This window comes from Gopherus flavomarginatus, chromosome 12 (assembly GCF_025201925.1).
Source record: "Gopherus flavomarginatus isolate rGopFla2 chromosome 12, rGopFla2.mat.asm, whole genome shotgun sequence".
Lineage (NCBI taxonomy): Eukaryota > Metazoa > Chordata > Testudines > Testudinidae > Gopherus > Gopherus flavomarginatus.
The window spans coordinates 36,909,720-36,930,893 of record NC_066628.1 but is presented as its reverse complement, the minus strand read 5'-3'; the positions used below and the strand labels follow the sequence as shown (position 1 = coordinate 36,930,893).

Sequence of the window (21,174 nt, the reverse complement as noted above, 5' to 3'; positions counted from 1 at the left end):
ATTGCCAAGAGGTTGTGAAAATTTTTGGCTTCAAACAAGGGGTCAGCAGCCCAAAAAGGTTGAGCAATGCTGGTCTAGATGAAGGAGTCAGGGCCTACTGGGAGAGGCATGGCCATCCAAGTCTCTTAGGCATACTAACAATGGGATAAACAGAGCCCAGGTTATCTGACTCCCATCTCTTACTATGCCCGTATCGTTCTCATTGCTGTTGAGAAGCCAAAGGTTCCCTCACCTGCAGCTCATTGGCACGATCCTGCAGGGCATTGGGAGAGGCTGGGATGGTGCTGTCCTGAGCCAGCTTGGACTCAAAGCTGCTGATGATCTCGTCCGTGATCTCTATCTGGTTCTCCAGGTTCAGGGAAGCCTTGGCTCTGAGGAGGCGGAGATGGTGGAAGGTGACTAGCTACAGAGGACACACACCACTCCCCTCATCTCTCAGAGTCTGCCCGGGAGCCAGGCTTCTGACTAGCTGCAGGGGGTTCGTCTGTCGCTTATTGCACAATGCAGACCATTAAGAAGTTGGCCTTGAAAACACACCCTGCCCTTGACACTCAGCCCCATTTGGCTCCTGAAAACAGCCTTAAAGATAGAAGAACAGGATAACGAGCTCTAGGAGAGGTCAGCAAGTGTATCCATCGGCCCATTGGGTTGTTCTAGGAGAAATTTCAAACTACAGAAGCTGATTCACCTTGCTGTGTTTTTACAAAATGGAAACATCGTCTGAGCCCCAGCACATATTCAAACCGAGTGGTAATCCCAGTTCACCAGAAATATGTATCCTGATTGTTACCAGGTCACTGTAGAGTGCTCAGAGCAATGTGGTTTTCATCTAATTTGGGGCCTCTAGGAATATAGATAAAATAATAATAAACATGGGGGGGAGGGATTGTATTTTATTAGAAACTCAAAAATGGTCCCATTGTGCAGAAAATTTCATCATATTTTATGAATTTTCCACCCGGAAATAGGACATTTTTTCCAGTGAAAATGAGGCCATCTGAGTTAAAAAAAAAAAAAAAAAAAAAGATTTCAAATTCAAAGTGCAACATTTCACATGGTTTTGATTTAAAAACAAAGACCATTTATTTATGCATTTGTACAGAAGAGTCAAATCAGAGGTTCCTCCTAAATTGCTCAGGACAGAACACAACACATTTGTGAGCAGAGCTCTGTAAGACCTCGCTGAGCAGTTTCATACATCTCTGCTCTTACCAATCTAGGGTTACGGTCTCCACTTACTTCTCATCATACAGGCTGGACAGCATCTTGACGTCATTATACTTGTTCTTGACGTTGTTCAGAGTCACGGGGAGCTGAGAGGCGGTGGTGCTGGTGGATTTCTTGGACAGGAAGGCCTCACACTCCTTCTGCAGGGCTTCCTTATCTGCCCCAATGCCCTGAAGTTTCTTTGTGGTTCCCTAACACAGCAACAGAAATTCCCAGTCACTGAACACACAGAAGCTCAGTGTTAAGCCAATGCGATACAGCGGGATCTGCCGGGAGGCCTTGGCAGAGCTAGGCTAGGAACATGTATCCATGGCACAGGGTGGAGCATAGCCAGAAAGGGGAGAAAACCAACAGTTTGAGTCCACCCAGGGCAGGCAAAGACCTGCAGCAGAAGACATAATCAGCACTGAACAGACACTGAACCAGGTCTAAGCCCAAACGAGGGGAGAGAACTGCAGGGTTTATGCTGAGAGCAGATTTGTCTTCTCAGGTCACCTCCCTTAAGGACCATTCCTAAAGTACAGGGAACATCACTGGTTCAGCAGTGGAAGTGCCCGTATTTCCCCGAGTCAGACCTGCACTGTAACCATCTCAGCAGGTCTCTTTCTGAGCGCTGAAGCCAGCAGATGTCTCTGCAGCAGCAGCAGCAAAGCTCTCTCCTTTTCTCTTTGGAGCCGCAGGGGCTAACGCCTGCATGTTTTCTGTCAGTTCAATTCTGCTCCAACTATTGGAGCCAGCTACCATGATCAACCCGTTCTCTGTGCTCCTCAGCTCTCACCTCCTGGTCCTTAATCCTTTTTTTAAGGTCCTCAGTCGGGGCACTGTGGCTTACTGGGGACCTCACCCGGCTAAAAACTTCCTTCTCCACTTGGACCAAGTCCCCGCCAATCTTATTCAACTTAGAGAGGAGCTGGTCAGCTTGGGGGTCATCCTGGGCAACGGTGGGTCTTCTGACTGGTGCTGGAATGACAAATTGATATTGAATCGGTGCACTGTCCCATCTGCATCACACTCTGGGTATCTTAACCTTTCTCCCTGGATCTCTGATATACAGGCCCAGCTGCTTGGCCCTCAGCTACCCTTTCACTGAGACACCACCTGTACGCATCTGCTTCAAATGGATTATGCTGGAGTGAGGTGCGCTGTATTTAATCCATCATGTGGGTTTGGACACAGATTATGAGACCAGGACTGTGAGTCTGGGTCAGAGCTTTCCACTCCACCTTGCAGTGCCTCCTACATGCAGAAAACTCAGCGCTGCAGGGGGCTGATGGCTCAGATCCGCAAAGGGCTGCTCCACGGCCAGCAAAGTAACTTGTCTGGGTAAGAGAGTTGTTGACCATGTTTGTTTTTTTGCTGCATGACTCGTCCTTCTGCAGCCTTCTGATCCATCAGTCGCCCTGGCCGTTAGCCGACGGAGTGTGCTGATGGAAAAGAGCTGGGGAAGCCAACTTTCAAATGTGGACACAGCAAGAGCGTGGGGAGGGTTGGTCATGAAAGGCCTCAGTACCGGGACTCAGCCCTTCTGCAGCACTTTGCACTTAGGGATCTCAAAACACTCGGCAGACGCTGCAGAGGCCACACGTCTCCCTTGTGTGGAGATTTTAAAAGAGCAGCACAGAGGCAAAGTGACTTGCTGTGGGCCACCCAGAGAGTCTGTGGCAGGACCAGGACTAAAACTCAGAGATCCCAATATCCAGTCCTCTCCTCTAAGCACTAGACTGACTGCATCCACGTGCCAATGTGTACTTGTGCTTCAGCATGCCCACGAGTGCCCAAAGGTAGGCATCCTGCTGAGACACCCAAGCTTAAAAGCTGAGCCTACAGCATTCACTGGATTGTTAGCTTTTGCCAACTCGGCAAGTTTCAGTAAAGTCAAACAAAATGAGACCAGTGATCTCACTTTGCGGGGTAGGTTTTTATATTACGCTAGAGAGCAATTAATAACCGGACATACCCTGCTGGCTGGACTTAACTTGCTCCTTCTGGCTGCTTTTCAGGGAGTTCTGAACTGTCGCTCTCTTCCGCCTCACTGTGTTCAGTTCACCTTCCAGCCTACAAGCAAAAGAAGTGAGCATCACTCCCAGCACAGGAGCCAATAGGAATAGAAACTAGCCTGCATAAAATCTGCTTACACACCTGCCTGGGAGTTCCTGAACCAGAGATGGGCCTCACCAGGACCGGCGCTAGGGGTTTGAGCGCCCTAGGCGCATGGCAATTTCGCCACCCCGCACGCTGGTCCCGCGGCTCCGGTGGAGCTGCCGCAGTGGTGCCTGCGGAGGGTCTGGTGCTCCGCAGGAGCTGCCGCAGTGGTGCCTGCGGAGGGTCCGGTGTGCCGCGGCTCCGGTGGAGCTGCCGCAGTGGTGCCTGCGGAGGGTTCACCGGAGCCGCGCGAGGAGCCGACTGTCTGCAGGCACGACTGCGGCAGCTCCACAGTAGCCGTGGACCAGCGGACCCTCCGCAGGCACTACTGCGGCAGCTCCACCGGAGCCTCCTGCCGCCCCCTCTGGCAAAACGGCACCCATCAATTATTCTGGCGCCCGAGGAGATTGCCTAGGCTGCCTAAATGGTAGCGCCGGCCCTGGGCCTCACCTGAGCACAGTGCGGTTACCCGTTCCAAGGAAGGTGTCGCTTAATTACCGTCGAGCAGGTTTAACTGGAAGTCTAACTGCTCCCAGCACTGACACTGTTACTCCCCTGGCGTCTGGAAATGGCAAATTGTTCTTACAAAATCAGAGTTGTGCCGTCAGGGGAGAAGTGGGAATGGCTGCAAAAACCAGGGATTGTTGAAAAGTGACTTTGCAAAGAGCAATTTGCCGGGACTTTTGTAGGCCCTGGACTAATTCCTGTTACTAAACACTGTTCTCAAGCACTGTCATCTCTGGTCTTGTATAGATGGCCTCAAAGGGGTATCCTTCAGAACAGTAATGACTACTCTGCAAGCCTTGTCCGAGGACCATGCTACTGGAGAGCAATACAAACGAGTGACTGGTTTACAGATCTGGAGCACAGGAAGGGTAGTAAATGTCCCCGAAGTTGCTAGAGGTTCCTCTGCAGGGGAAATACATCTTACAGGGCAATGGGGGGCAGTCATTGTGCAGCGTTATCAAGATACATGATGCAGGACAATGTGTTGCAGAATTTTAAAAATCAAACATTTTTTACTGCATGTGAAATTCACAAGCACCAAGGAGGGACAGGGATTATTTCAGGTGGTTCTAGTGGTAGGCAATGGGGAGGAATGAAATAAAGGTTGTGGGTACCATTTTCAAAAGTGCCTAAATCTCTTGGGTATTGTCTAAACTCACAAGTTGCATTGACTTAATGAAATCTGTTTAGAAAGATTTAGAAACTGAGTTAGTTAAATCAGTGCAGTCCCCTTATGTGAACACTCTTAAATTGGCTTAAGAGTGTTGATTTAGCTTCATATTAGCTTAGTTTAAGAGGGTAAGGAATTAACTTAAGCTTAAACAATACAAGGCACTCTTACACTGATTTCAAAACGTCCACACAAGGGAGCAGTGAGGATTTAACTAAATCAGATTCTAAGCTGATTTAGTCAAATTGGTGCAGCTTGTGTGTTGAGACAAGATGCAAGACAGAGAAATTTAGGCTGAATGTCATGAAAACTCCTTGACAGTGAGGTTTGTGGACTGTGGAATACCTGCCTCAAGGGAAGTGGTAGAAACCCCATTGCTTGGGGCATTTAGAACTGGACAAAGCGCTAGAATGATGTATAATAGGGAACAATCTTGCAGTGACAGGGAGAAAAAGTAGGTGGCCTAGAGTTTCTTTCCCATGTCTTTGCTGAAGCACAGTAAAGTTAACTCCCGACCTAAATGAATACATATAAAGACTGGAGCGAGGGTGTATTCAAACTGTGCTCCGGTTCACACTCCACTGCATGCTCACTTGGTAGCTCTGCCAATGGCCTCTGGGTCTGGAGGAGGTATGAAGAAGCAAGCAGCAGGAGCTGTCTTTGTCACCCCAGCACTGCTCTGCACCACCCAGTTCTCTGGGTTGCTGTTGTCTTTCAGAGTGTACTTCTCACCTTGGCTGAGCTGCACCTGGAAGGAAGAGAAAGGATTCAAGTCCCTAGCTCTGACTCCTGAGCTGCATTTTCAGGGCTCCCGGGTAACAGAGCAGACTTTCCGAAGTCTCCTAATGAGACCAAACATGTTGCATTCATCGGGGATTTGTGGTCTAACTGTCTTCAAGATGCTCCTGTCTCATCTAGGAAACTGAGCTGCTCCACATTATCCCCTGCAAGACCAGTGTGGTTAGTTGGTATGAAGACATAAATCAGCATATACACACGTCCATGGCACAGCAGACACCTGGGCACTGAGGTATGCGTTCCTCACTGGAAATGCATCAACAGCTGGGCCTACATTTTCTGCCAGGTAAGAGGGTGTTCAGGTTAACAATTGGCTCAAGATCCTCTGAATAGGCTCCCTACATTCAAAAAAGGATCATGAGCTCTAGGGCTAAAAAGGGGAGCAGCAAATGAAGCCAGCCCATGGCACAAGGAAGACAAAAGTTGCCAGGGTTGTCAATAGGCATTTCTCAATTGCTTTGATGGACCTGAGAAAATGGGGATGTTTGGTTTTAAATTACAGGCCATTTTCTCCAATGAAGACAAACCAAGGGGAATGGTTCCTAATGCCACAGTGCAGGGCGCATTGGAAATTCAAAAGCAGACGACCCTGGGAATGTGTCCCAAAGAGGAAACCGATACCACCACTCTCCAAAGGGTAAGAACCTTCCCTTACATCACCAGAGGCCCAGTCACAGACGGTGTCCAGGGCAAGTGGTTGGGAGGGGCAGGTTCTGCGCAGTTTCAGAGGGCTGATCTCTGGGCTCTTCCTCTTCAGCTCAGCGATGCTTTTTTCAGCTTGTTTCACAGTCTTCTCCTCATTCTAAATAAAGAGAAGAGGCAGAGATTCCTACCAGGCCAGCACTTGGGTGAATAATGCAGCTTAGAGACAGCCTGGCATCAAGATCCTCGTGTTTTGGACCTAGAGGTGGAGGGTACTTTGGGGTTATTCATTTGTAGAGCAGAAAGCCTGTGGGGAGAGAGCTGCACCAGAACAGATTCAGAAGCATGACAAGAACTTCCACCTATTCACCAAACCCATTTCTCTTTTGTTCCCTTCTTTGTTTTTCTCCTCTACTGTATTTCCTGCCCTCTTCCAGCTCAGGCCAGTTCTGTGTTTACAAGGGTGGCCTGGCCAAATTCCAGCGTGGGTGATAATATCCTGTCCCCTGAAATCTCCCTTTGGGGAATGGGCTGAAGAAATTACTCTTCTGAAAATGGGTGCAGAATGGCTGCCACATTCAGCCCTAGAAACAGCTGCATTTCAGTAGCTGGAGCAATCCTGTGTACACACTCTGCAAAGAGCCCTGGATGGTGTAGGGTTAGGGTGACCAGATATCCTGATTTTATAGGGACAGTCCTGATATTTGGGGCTTTTTCTTCTATAGGCGCCTATTACTTCCCACCCTCTGTCCTGATTTTTCACACTTGCTATCTAGTCACCCTATGGGTGGTGAAAGGCACTATACACACATAACAATATTATGCTTAATAATTTGTCCATTTTCTTCTCTCCCTCCCATTTCTTCCTCTCCATTCTCTCTCATCCTCTTGTTTTCAAACTTTCTCTTCTCACATACATTTTGCCCTGTAATGTACAAGGGGGTTATGTGTAGGGCTGGCAAAAGAAGAAGAATTCCATTTTGCAATAACTTTTGAGGTTTCAGAATTTGTTTTTATTCTGCATTGGAAGAAACCTGAGACCTTAGGAAAGTGACCCATAAATAGCCGGGTGGCGAGGCACTCACTGGGTATGCGAGAGTCCCAAGTTCAAGTCCCTGCACTGTTTTATTCAGGACTTGAACGTGGGTGAGTGCCCTGACCACTGGGTTATTGGCTCTTCAGGGGCTGTTGTGCTCGCTCTCTGGTTTTGACCAGAAATTCCAGCCTGGATCTGAGAAACCTTGCTGAGGAACATTTCATTTAAATTGGTGTTTTCATGAAAAGTTTCAGGTTTGACAAACTGGCATTTTCTGATGAGAAAAAAAAAAGTTGTGTCAAAAAAATCAGCTCTAGTGATGAGGGCTTCTCTCATCCCCCCACAGCAGCCCATTGTTCAGAAACAGGCCCATCTTCCCCCACCCTTCTCCAACTGAACAGTGTCACGTGGGATGGAAGGGATAGCAGAAGACAGGGCTGCTCACTGCCAGCTGGACAAGAGTGACCCAAGGCAGGCTGGGCATGTTCAGTGAGCTCTCCATGGCCCTTTCTGTTAATGCATAGAGTCTTCTAAAGGCACCTTCACCCCTTTTCCTCATCCTCTGATAGGGATTTTGGTGCTTTCCTCCTATGGGGAGTCTCTCTACAAACTACCAGCTCTCACAACCCCTCTACAGGGACCGCTTCCCACCAGGTCAGCCAGGGCGCTCCCTAGCAGCTTTGGTTCAGGGGCTGCATGAGAGTGACTGAGGGCAGAACGTTGCCCCAGGTATTTATCTCCTTAATATACAGCCCATGACAATCCTTTTTTTGGAGGATGGGGGGCTTTGCTCACAATTTATACTTGGCGATAATCCTAGAAAGGTGTCATACAGTCCAGTCTGCGACTGAGACACAAGACGCTGCTGGGCTGTATTAGCCCCCCCAGAGGGCCTCACCTCCAGCTGGTGCAGTAAATCAGACACCACCCCGGGACTGTCTTTGTTGAACTTGCTGTATTTTGTATCCAGGTCCGAGTTGAGCTTCTTTAGTGTCTGGCTCACAGCGTCAGCATCCTCCTGGAACTGAAGACACAAGCCAAAGGATAGTCAGAAGATGCTGGGAGACCATGAAGGCTGGGCATCAGCACCTCTGTACTCATTAAGTGAGTCCTACGTTGATCCTCAAACCCGAGCCCAACCCATAACTCCATTTAACTTAATCACGACAGCTAAATCACCCTGATCTGCTGATCTCGTCATCTTTGTTGAACATGCAGCATCTACTGAGGGCTGCTACACCAGCCAGAGTGACCCTGATTGATAGTGTTGCACCAGGCACCATGTCGTGAAGTTCCCAGCAAATCTGTGAATCTCTGGTGTGACCCTACAGGTGGCGCCAGGTCAGGTCAGGGCATGCACCCCTTCCTGAATCAATGGAGCGTTTGAGAGCATTGAGCGCTGGGCAGTTTTTGTCCATTGTGGTGACATGGCTGAAGAGCCTGCACTGCCACTTTTGAACAGCATGAGTGACTCCGAGATCTTTGCGAGATCATGACGACATTTCATACAAAGTCACGTCACTTTATGCTCAGGCTTCAGCACTGACAGCACATATGGAATCCCTGTAGCCACTCCAATTAACAATTCAAATTAATTACTTGTCCATTACTACCCTAATGCTAATCAACCTCTCCCTGATCACAGAAATATCAACCCTACATATTATCCACCTTTGGTATAATCTAATCAGCCACTTCCTTGTAATCCTAACTACCTGGCTCCATCAACAAAGCTTAAATCAACAGTGAAGACTCCTCTGCTTTCTGAAGCCAAACCTAAGCTGGGTACAGATCCTTCAGCAGATACTAGTGGAGCACAGATGGGCAGGGTACTAGGCACCTCTGTACTCACATCCTACACACCACTGCAATGATATTTGCACAAAATATGCCTTGTGAAGTATCTCCAAAAACTAACAACACATGGTCAATAATATCATTGTGAAATGTACGTGCCGATGCTCCATGTGGAATTACAGCTACTCAGTGATCTTTTGCTTTTAAGGCTGTGACTAAAAGCTGTTTAAACCAGGCATGTCGGGGGGGGGGGGGGCAGAGGGTGTTAGATAAGCTGGTTTTCCCAAGACAAAGGAAAGAGGCCAACACCTCAAACCAAGTGTGGCCAAATTCAATAAGTTTTTTTATCAAAGGCTGCAGGAGGAGAACATTTACATTGTAAAATTGCAACCGAAAACATCACATTGGAACACACCAGGGGACACTTTAATCAAAATGGAATTCCCCCTCCCCCGCAGGAGACTGAATCAATCTGAGTCTTGAAACAAAGGCAGACTTTGAGCTATAAGGCAGACAAAAGATTCTGGATTATCCGTCCCCTGAGGCGCTGTGGACTCTGTGGGGATCCTGGCTAAAAACTAGCCAGCTATTACAGGAAAAAGAAAACTGGTGAATAAACTGCCTTGAGCAAAGTCTGTATGTTATTAAGCTAGGTCTTTGCCTTAGAAAGCACATTTTTACTTATTGTTTGTTCCCTTTCTAGCTTTGCTCCTTAGACTTGGTATCACTTAAAGTAACCTATGACTTTTGTTTGATAAACTTGTTTTACATTTACTACAGACCAGTTGAGTGCTGTGTTGGAAAGGAAAGGTGTATTGACCTCACCGAACTTAATAACCTGTAATGTGGTGACTCTTTAAAAGAGCACCGAACTTAATATCTTCTGTGAGTGCAGAGTGATAGGGGCTGTGCATTGCAGAGAAATATCCCCGATGAGCTTGGGGCTGGACTTCCCCAATTGTTGCCTGCTAGGCATAGGCACCGACTCGAGGGGGAAAAAAAAAAGTGCGTGCTCAGCATCCACCAGCCGCCCACTGATCAGCTGTTTGGAAGGTCTCGCTGATCAGCTCCTCTTCCACCCCTAGCACCTCCCACCCGCCGCTGATCAGCTGTTCAGCAGCGGGTAGCAGGTGCTGGACAGGGCTGGCTTTAGGAAGTGTGGGGCCCAATTCAAACAGTTTCGATGGGGCCCCGGCTGAGATGACTTAAAAAAACAACAAAAAACAAACAAAAAAACCCACGTAGGGCTTGTACTCACCGGGTGGTGCTCCGAGTCTTTGGCGGGGAGTCCTTCACTCACTCCAGGTCTTTGGCGGCACTGAAAGACCTGCCGCCGAAGACCCGGAGCAAGCGAAGTACCCACCGTGGAAGTGCTGCCGAAGACCCAGAGTGCTGCCGGGTGAGTAGAAATTAAAAAGGAGCCTCTAGCCAGGGAAGGGATTCTCACTGGCTGTGGGGCCCTCTGAGGCACAGGGCCTGATTCGGAGGAATTGGTGGAGTAGGCCTAAAGCCGGCCCTGGTGCTGGAGGGGGAAGGAGAGGAGCAGGGGTGGGAAGAGGCAGAGTGAGGGCAGGGTGGGGGAAAGGCCTCGGAGGAGGGGTGGAGCAAGGGTGGAGCAGAATGGGGGTGGGACCTGGGGGTGGAGCAGGGGTGGGGCACCCCTGGGGAAAGCTGAAAATCGGTGCCTGTGCTGCTAGGCGAAGTTTGGGCAGGGAGAGTTTGAGGAGTTGGCTGTTAAGCAGACAGGCTGGCGTAGCAGGGAGCTGATCTCCAGCAAATCTCTCTTGCTGAGGCAGAGAGGTAACACAGTGGCTCACACCTCTGCGTAGCCCCAGCAGCACATTCCAGTGGGATGTCAAACTTTGACCCAAACCAGATGGAAGCCAGGGCTCCCCACACTTTCCCATTGTTCAGCAGACCCACGGCATGACCTGGAGTCCAGGGCCAATGGGGGCTGAGCCTGCTTGCCTCCGTGGCGGAGTGTGATCCCCACCCGATGACAAATTTTGCACCCACTCTTGCAAAAAGTTCCCTGTGGCAAGTCGTTGTGCCCTCTGCTGGACTCGTTTTACCTTCCTGTAGCTCTCCACGCTCTTCAGCTGACTCTCCTGGCAGATGCAGAGGTTGAGAAAATTCTGCCACTCGTTCCTCAAGGCTTCCTGGTGAGCCTGCAGTGGGATAGAAGCAGTTCTAGCATGTGTCCTTCTAGTCTTAACTCCCCCATCTCTTGTGTTTCCTCTCTGCATCTCCTCAAGTCCCAGAGATCACAGCAGCAGCTAGCAACTGCTGCTGAGCCCTGAGAGAGACGGCGGACAAAGAACATTCAGAGCCGTAGCATGATCCTGCAAGAGACAGTGAACATCCACCTTACATCTTTAGGCCCCTGTTTCTAAAAGGGTCTCAACTCCGACTCCAGTATTGTGGGTGCAGATTTGCATCCATATTTAATTGCAGGTGCATAACCGCACCTGCAGCATTGAGGTCATCCCTTCAAATGAGCATCATCTCTAGTGCTTGAGGGCATTACTTCTCTCAGGACTGGCTGAAGGCTGAGAGCATCGTATTTATATGATTCCCAATGGGATGCAAGCAGTCTGTATTGCGCTCAGATTCCCATTGGTTTGGAACAGTCTGTCAATACTCTCAGCCCTGGAGGAGATGCAATGATGCAACTGCTGAATGATGCACCTGGAGGGAGGAAAAGGGATTTCCATGAGGGGAAGATGGCAGCTCTAACGGAAGGGTGAGAGGTCAAGAGGACCTTGTGACTCCACTTCAACCAGCCTAGCAACTCTTGTTTCCCTGATCCATGGAGCAGGGAAAGGACTTCCTCTTCTCTTGTGGCCTTGATTGGGTTCAGATGGGGGAGGCTGAAACCCCGATTCGGTTACCTGGTATCCAGACCATAGAAAATAAGGCCTTTTTCACCTTTTCAGGATGGACTTGTTTTTTTACAGACTCTCTCTCTTATGCTGAAAAACTCAACCCTTAGACTGCAGCAGATCCAGCTTTTATAAAGAGAGTCTTCCAGAGTCAGCCAGGACTGTGTTCTCAGTTGCAGAGCCACAGGAAAAACCTGCTCCATAAAAAACAAAACCAACCCCCTAGACCATACCAGACTGGTGCAACAGGTCTGTTCCCTTCACTTGCTCTGGAAGGGAGCAGCTGCTGAGACAGCATTCACGACTGAAGGCTGACTATCCCCGATTTAGCCTTTTAAACAGATTGACTTTCTGCTGCACTTGATCTTTCAGAGTGCTGGAAAACGTAGGGCCCAATGCAGCCAGGAGAATGTTTGGGGCCCCAAATCAGCAAAGGTGGTGCAATTTACACAGCAGGTGTGAGCTGGTCAGAGAGCACGTGTGTGTGGAAGTGGCACTGATGGGTGACTTGCACTGACTTGTTATTCAGAGGGAGTGCAATACTGGTGTAACTGACACGCTGAGGAGACAGACAGACGGTGTGTAGCAGGTAGAGTGACAGACAGAAGGAGTGGATGATAAAGCAGTTCCTCACATGATTTAAGTCATACTAACAAGGCTAAAATCAGCCCTGGTGTAAGCAGGTGCAGCTCCCTTTGACTTCAAGGCAAGTTAAATCAACTTGGTACCCTGTAGGGATCAAATTCAGACCCTTGTGTAAGCAAGGGTAGCTCCCACTGAAAACAATGGGGACTGAGCCTGCTTACCCTGGGGGTGAATTTGATCCTCACCAGCTGACAAGCTGGTGTAAGTTACACTCACTTTGCACACAGGATAATTCCCTTCTTCAAATGCTCACTTGACAGGGCCTCAACAAGCAGGAATCTGATCTAGGGTCTGTCTATACAGCAACAGTGGTGCACGGGCTAGCCTCCCTGAGCAAGCCTGAATTCAGCTAGCGTGAGAAACAATAGCAGTGAAGTATCAGAGGGGTAGCTGTGTTAGTCTGGATCTGTAAAAAGCAACAGAGAGTCCTGTGGCACCTTATAGACTAACCTTAGTCTATAAGGTGCCACAGGACTCTTTGTTGCTAACAGCAGTGAAGACAGCACAGTGTGGGCTTCAGAGCAGGCTAGCAAGAAATTAATGGGCAACAGGTTTAAAACAAATAAAAGAAAGTTCTTCACACAGCGCCCAGTCAACTCATGGAACTCCTTGCCTGGGGAGGTTGTGAAGGCTAGGACTATAACAGGGTTTAAAAGAGAACTGGATAAATTCATGGAGGTTATGTCCATTAATGGATATTAGCCAGGATGGGTAAGGAATGGTGTCCCTAGCCTCTGTTTGTCAGAGGGTGGGGATGGAGGGCAGGAGAGAGATCACTTGATCATTACATGTTAGGTTCACTCCCTCTGGGGCACCTGGCATTGGCCACTGTCGGTAGACAGGATATTGGGCTGGATGGACCTTTGGTCTGACCCAGTACGGCTGTTCTTATGTACCCAGATTCTCTGCTGGGCTTATACTCCCCAGGCTGAAGCTGCACTAGCTGGGTTCAGGCTAGCTCAGGCTGGCTAGCCCATGCACAGCTTTTGTTGTGTAGACAGACCTTTGACTGGGGCAGGGAGAACATACTCTGCAAAATCAGCTCTTCCTTCAGTGGGGCTTGTATTAAAGGGACTCTCTCTGAACTACCTAGCTCCTTGGTGCATTACTTTGGAGCCAGTGTCCTGGAAGCCAGCTTGGTATGGCAGGGTGGGGGAAGGAAAGCAGGCTCCAACCTGGGTCCCCTACCTGTATGGGCTCCACAGCTGGGTGCTTCAGTTCAATCATCCTGTCTCCGTCATCCTGGAGCTGGTTCACATACTCCTCCTGGTTAAGCAGCTCATTAGCCTTGAAGTTCTGCAGGAGAAGTGAAGGGATTTAAATGCCTGGGTCACAGTCAGGCTGCCCGAATCAGCGTGGCAGAGAAATGGTAGCCAGGGTGCGAAATAGCGGTCACATGGCTCATATGACAGCACAAGCATGCAGGGGAAAGAGAAGAACAAGTGATGTGTAAAAGCTGGTGGGAGGCTGGAGACAGCCATGCGTGGGGCTGGCTGAGACGAAGCAGAGGCATGTTTGTCCTAAGTAGATTTTTATTCCCAGGTTCTCTGTGATGTGGTCTTGCTTTTGGGTGAGTAGCTAATTAGCTGGCTAGCTGTACCAGGAGGGGAGAAGTCAGTAGAGAGAGTCCTCCTCCAACCTGAAAGGAGGAGGATTTTGCTAAACAATACAGACACAGGGCCGCCCAGAAGATTATGGGGGCCTGGGGTCTTCGGTAATGGGGGTCCCCCGCTTCGGGGGTAATTCGGCAGCGGGGGGGGTCCTTCCACTCCGGGACACGCCGCCAAATTGCCGCCGAAGACCTGGCACTTCAGCGGTGGGTCCCAGGGTGGAAGGACCCCCTGCAGCTGAATTGCCACCGGAGACCCGGAGCGGAAGCAGCTCCGGGGGCCCGGGCCCCGCGAGAGTTTTCCGAGGCCCCTGGAGTGAGTGAAGGATCCTGCTCCAGGGACCCCAAAAAACTCTCGTGGGGGCCCCTGCAGGGCCCGGGGCCTGGGGCAAATTGCCCCCTCCTGGCGGCCCTGTAGAGACACCCCATCTCTTGGATGGAGAGAGGCCTGCAGAGCATTTACCTCATACTCCCGGCGCACGCCCGGCGGGTCAGCCATTTGGTCGCTCCAGTCCTGCTTCAGGATTTTGTTCTGCTGGTCCTTGAGGTAACCCAACTCCTTGGTGCAGCCTTGCAGGTGGTTGTACAGACTGCCCAGGCTCTGCCCTCGCCAGACGGAGGCTTTCTGCCAATTCATATCAAAGAGAGGAGATGTCAGCATCTGGACTGAGAAGGGTCCAGTCCCTTCCCCCCTTGGTTATTGTTCATCTGTTAACAGATCCCCAGAGGCCTTTTCAAACAGCTGCGTCTCACCGGTTCTTATCTGATGTAATTTTCATTCCCTCTTCCTTCATTCTTTTCAAACAAGATGTTTTTGTCATACCAGAATCTGAACCCAGGTTGACGCTTCAGGGGAGGCTGAGAAATGTTCCCACCGTGGGGTATATTTGCCCTGTTTGTCCTTCCTTTGTTTTACCTAGGGAGGACAGTTGCAAATTCCTCTCCCCCAGCTGCTTATTCCCCATTTGGGCTCCTAATCAGAAACAGGCTTACACTGCAAAATTTGGATCTGGATTTTGAACACCCCGAGGTCTAGGGGTGTTTGGATCCAGAGCTTTGGTCCTCCAGATTCCCAAACCATGCCCAGAATCCCCTGCTTGTGGCAATTTAATCCTCTCCAGGGAAATGGATTGTGGGGTCACAAACAGGACAACGGGCTTGATTCTCCTCACATGCACTGGCCTAGTGCTTCTGAATCCAATGACACTGCTCTTGATTTGCCTCAGAGAGAGGGGAAAATCAGGCCCTGTGATGTTTAGAAGCTACACAAAGTGGTTTCTGCCCCCAGGCTCTGCTGCGCTCCCTCCCTGCCCATGGGAAATGGGTCACCGACACGGCACTGACCCACCCACCATTTGGAATATCCAGAGAACCAGCCCAAGCCGATTCCCCGAACGCTGACACAAAACAACATATCTTGCTAGGCACATCACACTAAGCAAGACCCTTACCAGCAAATCCTTGTACTGGCTCTTTAAATCCGCTGCATTCTGTGGTGTTATCCAGCCCCCGTCAAAGGAAGAGGGAAAACAGTGTGGTCACTAAACGTGCAGGTTTGATAAACATTTGCACATGCATTTGCAAACTGCTCAAGAACCGTCCCAGAGCCATTGTGCAGAGTACACAGACTAGCTTCCAGCCGAGGCCGCTTTCTTGCTGCCTCCACCAAATGAAAACCTCCTTCTAGCTCTCCTGGTAGAGCTGTTCCAGGCCTAGTCTCGGCTGCGTTACCTGCTGTTCAGGACAAATGGAGCAAACCCAGATGCTACATGGATCATGCCACTGTCTGGGTCAATCGGCTTCAGTGGCTGGCTACCAGTTAGCAGATGCTGACCATCAGCACTTCTACTGCACTTTATAGGCCTTAATTAAACCTCGTCTCAGCAGAGTGCTGTTATTCATATTTCATTAATGGGGAAGCTCAGCTGAGGTGTGAAGTGATTTGCCTGAAGTCACACAGACAGGCATTTCTGGCTCCCAGGCCTGTGCTCAAAACAACAGACCGTACCCCTCTCTCACAAAATATCCTGCACACAGTTACCAGGACCCATTGCTTCCACAGGAATCTCTGGTAATGAAGCAGTGTTCTCTCTCAACCAGGGGTGCCTATTCATGGGCTCACAGGACTCAGAAGAGACAACAAAGGCCAAAATGTTGACTGAAAAAGGCTTGAATTTCTGAAGGACAATAAACAAAGCTAAAAAAACAAAACAAAACAAAAACAACCAACCAACCAAAAAAAACCCTTCATCGTGATATTCAACACATGGTGGCCACTTGACAATTCAAGTATTCTGGAGCAATATTTTAGTGAGACCCACTCCAGGTTCCAGGCAAGGATTTTGAACCAGACCTGGCCCCAAAGAATCCACCCCAGGTTTTGCACTGGGCCCAGCAGGACTGTGGGAGAGTAGTCAGTGCCATATACTAACTTGTGCAGTAAAGACGTGATCAGTAGCCCTGTGCGCGGCCGTGAATGCAAGAATGAAGCCAACAATGACAATGGAGATGGCGGACCCCTGGGATTCCCACCAGGATTGGGCGTAGGGCTCCCAGCGTCATGAGTGGAGATGGGGTAGGAGATGGAGGAGGGGTACCTTACCGGGCTGTGGAGGTTCTTGATCTGGAGGCCGTAGGCTTCTATCTCTTTCTGGAGGATGTTGTGCTCTGCTATTTGCTTCTCCAGTTCTGGCATGGTGGGGCCATATTGTCCCATGCTGACTTGCTTCTACATGCAAACGAGCTGTGTGGTGAGCATGTGTTTTCCTCTAGGAGACAGACCACACCCCTCCCTAATTTCCTACTGCCAGAGACTAGTGCAAAAGGTTCCATTGGGAACTTTCCACTGCAGTTTGGTGCTGGGAATAGGAAACTGGCCAGTACCCTCACTCCTCCCTTCAAATGGGAGGAGAACATATGCCAATTTCTAAGCATGTTTGGTTTCTTTTATCCCTTTCAGCTATTTGTCCACATGCATAGAGGGCAAAGAGAAGATATTCTGCCCCATTGCCCAACAGTGGGTGGGTCAACACAGCAGTTAAAAACCCACACGTGGCCTGTGCCAGCTGACTCTGGCTCGCAGGGCTTGGGCTAAGGAGCTGTTCAGCTGCAGCGTAGCTCCGGCTGAGGCTGGAGCTTGCGAGGTGGGAGGGTCCCAGAGCTCGGGCTGGAGCCTGAACCCCAGTGTCTACACCACAGTTGAACAGCCCCTTCGCCCAAACCCCTTAGCCCAAGTCAGCTGGCACGAGCCAGCCACAGGTGTCTAATTGCAGTGTAGACATACCTAGTGGGCTATGAACCTGAACTGATATGGTTGTGCTTCACCCTACAAACAGGGCTTGGGGTGATAAAAGGCAAGTGCCATCTGCTGCTAGGACATTTGCAAATTAGTCTAAGTGAACTCAAGCGCGGGTGCTACACACACCCAGGCGTCACAATCTAGCAAAGGTCACAATGTGCACCGAGGGCATCACACACATACTAGTTATAGAGGCAGCCTGCTCACCCCACTAACAGGATCAGCATGGTAAATTACCAATGAATACTCATCAGAATGGAAGAGTATCTCTCATCACATGGGATGTTAGAAAAAACCACCAGTACCATTCCCCACCCCTGGAGGGAGTCAGACTTGACAGCTGTGGCTAATCTGAAGGGAGAGGGCAGCGGCTGGCAGGTGTGTATAGAATCTCAAACACATTAACGGCCTTGTTTTGCTTGCTGATATATGAGTGCTGGCATCGACGTTCCCAGAGCATGATTTTGCCACAAAAAGCAGCTGGAACTACTGCTTTTACCTGCTTCTGGTCTAGAATTTTGGCCCAGTCCAGCTTGGAACTCCCTTCAGGAATGTTACATTTTTCATAGAGATCTCGATATTCAGCACATTGGTGTGTCACACGGTCATGGAGCTGCTTGATGCTGTACGTGAGGGAGGGAGGAAAGAGATTCACATCTCATCGCCAATTCACTGTGGTGACAACAACAGAATATTGGGTAAAATCCTGGCCCCACAGAAGTCAAAGGGACTTTTGTGGAGCCAGGATTTCCCCCAGAGAACCCAGCAGGTTCTGCTTTCCCCTCTTGACCCACCAACTATCCTTGTGGTGCATGGCACATGCCGGGATACTCTCTGGCTAGGGGGTTTCTCTCCTGAGTTCAGTCCCGAGGAGGAGCATGGGAATGGAGCACAGGCATTGATGCTTGCACAGAGCTCAGAAGGGGCACTTTATTCCCTCCCGAGAAGGAAAATTTAATCACTCCGAAATGTAAGGAGTAAAGAATCAGAAGGGTAGCCGTGTTAGTCTGGATCTGTAAAAGCAGCAAAGAGTCCTGTGGCTCCTTATAGACTAACAGACATTTTACAGCATGAGCTTTCGTGGGTGAATACCCACTTCGTCGGATGCAGGTAGTGGAAATTTCCAGGGGCAGGTATATATATGCTCATGCTCTAAAACGTCTGTTAGTCTATAAGATGCCACAGGACTCTTTGCTGCTTTTAAGGAGTAAAGAGTATTTTTCCTTCATTCTAGAGGGGGGAGAGGGCGACGGGGATAAGAAAGCAATAAAAATTATTGCTCACATAAGCGATGGTGCTTCAGGGTGGTTTGCTGCTATACTATATAGCTTTAACCCATGGTGCCCTTTTCCAGGGCTATCTGTGCTGCAGTAGGGAAACAGCCCTCCCACTGGCTTTACTGGGGGTTTTTTGGGAAGCAGGGTAGCTATGTCTATGCTGCACTTTCGTCAGTGCAGCCAGCGCTTTGTCAGTGGGAGACGCTCCCTCCCACCGACAAAGTCACTGCCCCTCATTGGGGGTGGTTTTATTTTGTCGGTGAGAGAGCTCTCTCCCGCCAAGAGAGAGCGGCTACACTGCGTACCTTACCATGGCACTGCTGTAGCGGCACAACTGTAAGATAATCAGTGTAGACATAGCCTTAGTGGCCACTGCACTGGTCTGGAACTCAGGAGACCTAGTTTCTATTCCTGGTTCTGCCATTGACTTTTCAGGGTAACTTTTGGCAAGTCACTTTGCCTCCTTGTGCCTTCCCTTGTAAAATGGGGAGATCCTTCGCAAAGTGCTTTGAGATCTATGAATGAACAGTGCTATGAGGTATTAATACTAACACAATATTGTATGCCAGGTGGTGATTTCTCAGCTTTGTTGCTGGTTTGCCGTATGCCTGGATACTGGAGGCTCAGAAATGTTCCCTTTTAGGTGCTATTTGTTCACATACACTCACATTTGCACATGCAATTACCGCAGTAGCAGTGTGTGCACATGGCCCGTTTGTGTGCATACAGGGGGGTTGGGATGTCTAAATACCTATGGCCCTGCACACATAACATAGATGTGGATATCAGGTGGCACTTTTGGGAATGTGCCCCATGATATTTTATCTTTTGTTCCACCAACGTTTAATCGAAACTTGTTGCATTAGAGAGTGGAGAACAACAAGAACCTTCAGGTACCGCATGAGACAGCAACAATGCTTGGAGCTTATACACAACTTTCCATGTTCAAAGACTTTTATAAACATTTATTATTCAGTCCTTGTAAAACCCCTCGGGGGTGGGAGTGGGAGTGTATTATTCACAGTTTATCAATGGGGAAACTGAGGCAGAGAAGATAAGTGACCAAAGTCACAGAGAGTCACATAAGGGCTTTGGGGCAGGGACTGTCTTTTGGTTCTGAGCTTGTACAGCATCTAGCACAGTGGGATCCTGGTCAGTGACTGGAGTTCCCAGGTGTTACAGCAATAGAAATAATAAATATTAATAATTATTGGAGGTAGGACTGGACCCTGACTGCTTTGCTCAGCTCACTAGGTCACTCAATTAAGAATACTTCAGACTCCCGGTCATCCCAGCCTTGTGCCCAGCCAGGGGAGAGCAGCATGAGACACGCATTCTCCACTCACTCTTTTTCTATTTCGATGGCTTGGGGATGCTTCAGCCTCTTTGCTTTATCCACATCCAGGAAGAGGTCCTTCAGCAGAGTCTCGGCTTCCTTCAGGTTTTTCGCGTTCTCCTGCTGGAACTCGAAAGCCTTGTTCTTCTGGTAGTTACTTATGTCCTGTCATCCAAAGAGAACAGCCACAAAGTCCCCCCCACAGGCCAGATCCCAGGATTACTTTGCAATCGAGAGATCTAGGTCAGAACATTGATATAAGGTGTAATCTCTCCGAACGCCTGGTTTTCACAGGCTCACCTAGTGAGTCTACCCTATCATCTAGGTCCCTCTTTTATCTGCAAGTGATCCAGGCTCAAGTTATCCATGAAGGCATTGCCTAGATGCCATGACTGATGCATAAGGCAAGCTCCTGCACAACTGTCATTGGTACAGCATTTTGTGGCATCTCGCTGGCTCGCTACACATGGCCAAATGCTGATGTCCTTACTTCCCCACCAGCACCTTTGTCTCATGCCCACATTGTCACCTCCTGCTCTTTGCCCAGCAATTACCTGCTTGAGCTTGGACTGTGTTTCCAGAATGTCCTTTTCCACCTGGTCGGCATTCTTCTGCATGCGGGAAACGAGAATGGCCAGCTCATTGATTGAGGACCTGAAGGGAAGTAGAAACAAGCAGATGGATAAAAGCAAACCACCCTCGCAGAGGTGGGTCTCACTCACTACCTGGAGCCCTTGTAAACAGCCACACGGATGTTGAGTCATCAGGCCTGTTACCATCTGGTTCTCGCAGGCGTCAGGAAACTGAGGTTTACAAGGCAGCAAAGGGCAGCGGTCCATGCAGTCCCAGGTTTAGTTCAACATTGTGCATGAACCGTCTTGTTCCATTTTCCTCTGCCGCTATCTCTTTTGAGTGCTTTTTGCACATAAAATGCTGCTGGTGTGTTTTACAGCAGCTCTTGGTGCGATGAGATTCAGACTCTCGGAGTTGGAGAGTTAACAATGCCATACATTCGCTCTGCTGGGACAAGCAAGGCCCCTGCCATTTCCCTGGATTCTTGCTAGGGCAGTTGCAATCTCCTGCACATGTCACATCGCCAGCTGTGGTAAAGCCACCTTTTGGATCCTTGCGCACCATTTGGCACTGCATCACTCCAGCTGATAGAACCCAGCTGTTTCCAGTGCAGTTCCACCAGTGTATAACTGGAGTCATGCTGCAGTGAACCCGATCCCTTGTGTCTGTAGCCAGACCTCCCTGCTGGGCTTCCTTCAGATTGTCGCACACAATAAGCAGATTTCACTGCCATCC

The 21,174-nt window shown here is 49.5% G+C and overlaps 1 protein-coding gene across 4 annotated transcripts in view; it reads right to left on the bottom strand.

Moving 5' to 3' along the window:
* Nucleotides 1–21,174, bottom strand: part of EVPL (envoplakin) — a 74,617-nt gene that overhangs the window by 29,900 nt on the left and 23,543 nt on the right. For all 4 annotated transcript variants that reach the window (XR_007768723.1, XM_050919211.1, XM_050919212.1 and 1 more), the window contains 15 exons: nucleotides 20,421–20,520; nucleotides 19,877–20,031; nucleotides 17,753–17,876; nucleotides 16,558–16,683; nucleotides 15,407–15,445; nucleotides 14,419–14,580; nucleotides 13,535–13,642; nucleotides 10,892–10,987; nucleotides 7,921–8,046; nucleotides 6,000–6,146; nucleotides 5,140–5,294; nucleotides 3,185–3,282; nucleotides 2,006–2,187; nucleotides 1,240–1,418; nucleotides 233–371 (listed from right to left, as the gene is read on the bottom strand). Coding sequence is in view for 3 of the 4 variants with exons in the window: in XM_050919211.1 (XP_050775168.1) it covers nucleotides 233–371; nucleotides 1,240–1,418; nucleotides 2,006–2,187; nucleotides 3,185–3,282; nucleotides 5,140–5,294; nucleotides 6,000–6,146; nucleotides 7,921–8,046; nucleotides 10,892–10,987; nucleotides 13,535–13,642; nucleotides 14,419–14,580; nucleotides 15,407–15,445; nucleotides 16,558–16,683; nucleotides 17,753–17,876; nucleotides 19,877–20,031; nucleotides 20,421–20,520 (1,936 nt within the window). In the remaining variant the exon portion in view is untranslated. The remainder of the gene's footprint in view (nucleotides 1–232; nucleotides 372–1,239; nucleotides 1,419–2,005; nucleotides 2,188–3,184; nucleotides 3,283–5,139; nucleotides 5,295–5,999; nucleotides 6,147–7,920; nucleotides 8,047–10,891; nucleotides 10,988–13,534; nucleotides 13,643–14,418; nucleotides 14,581–15,406; nucleotides 15,446–16,557; nucleotides 16,684–17,752; nucleotides 17,877–19,876; nucleotides 20,032–20,420; nucleotides 20,521–21,174) is intronic.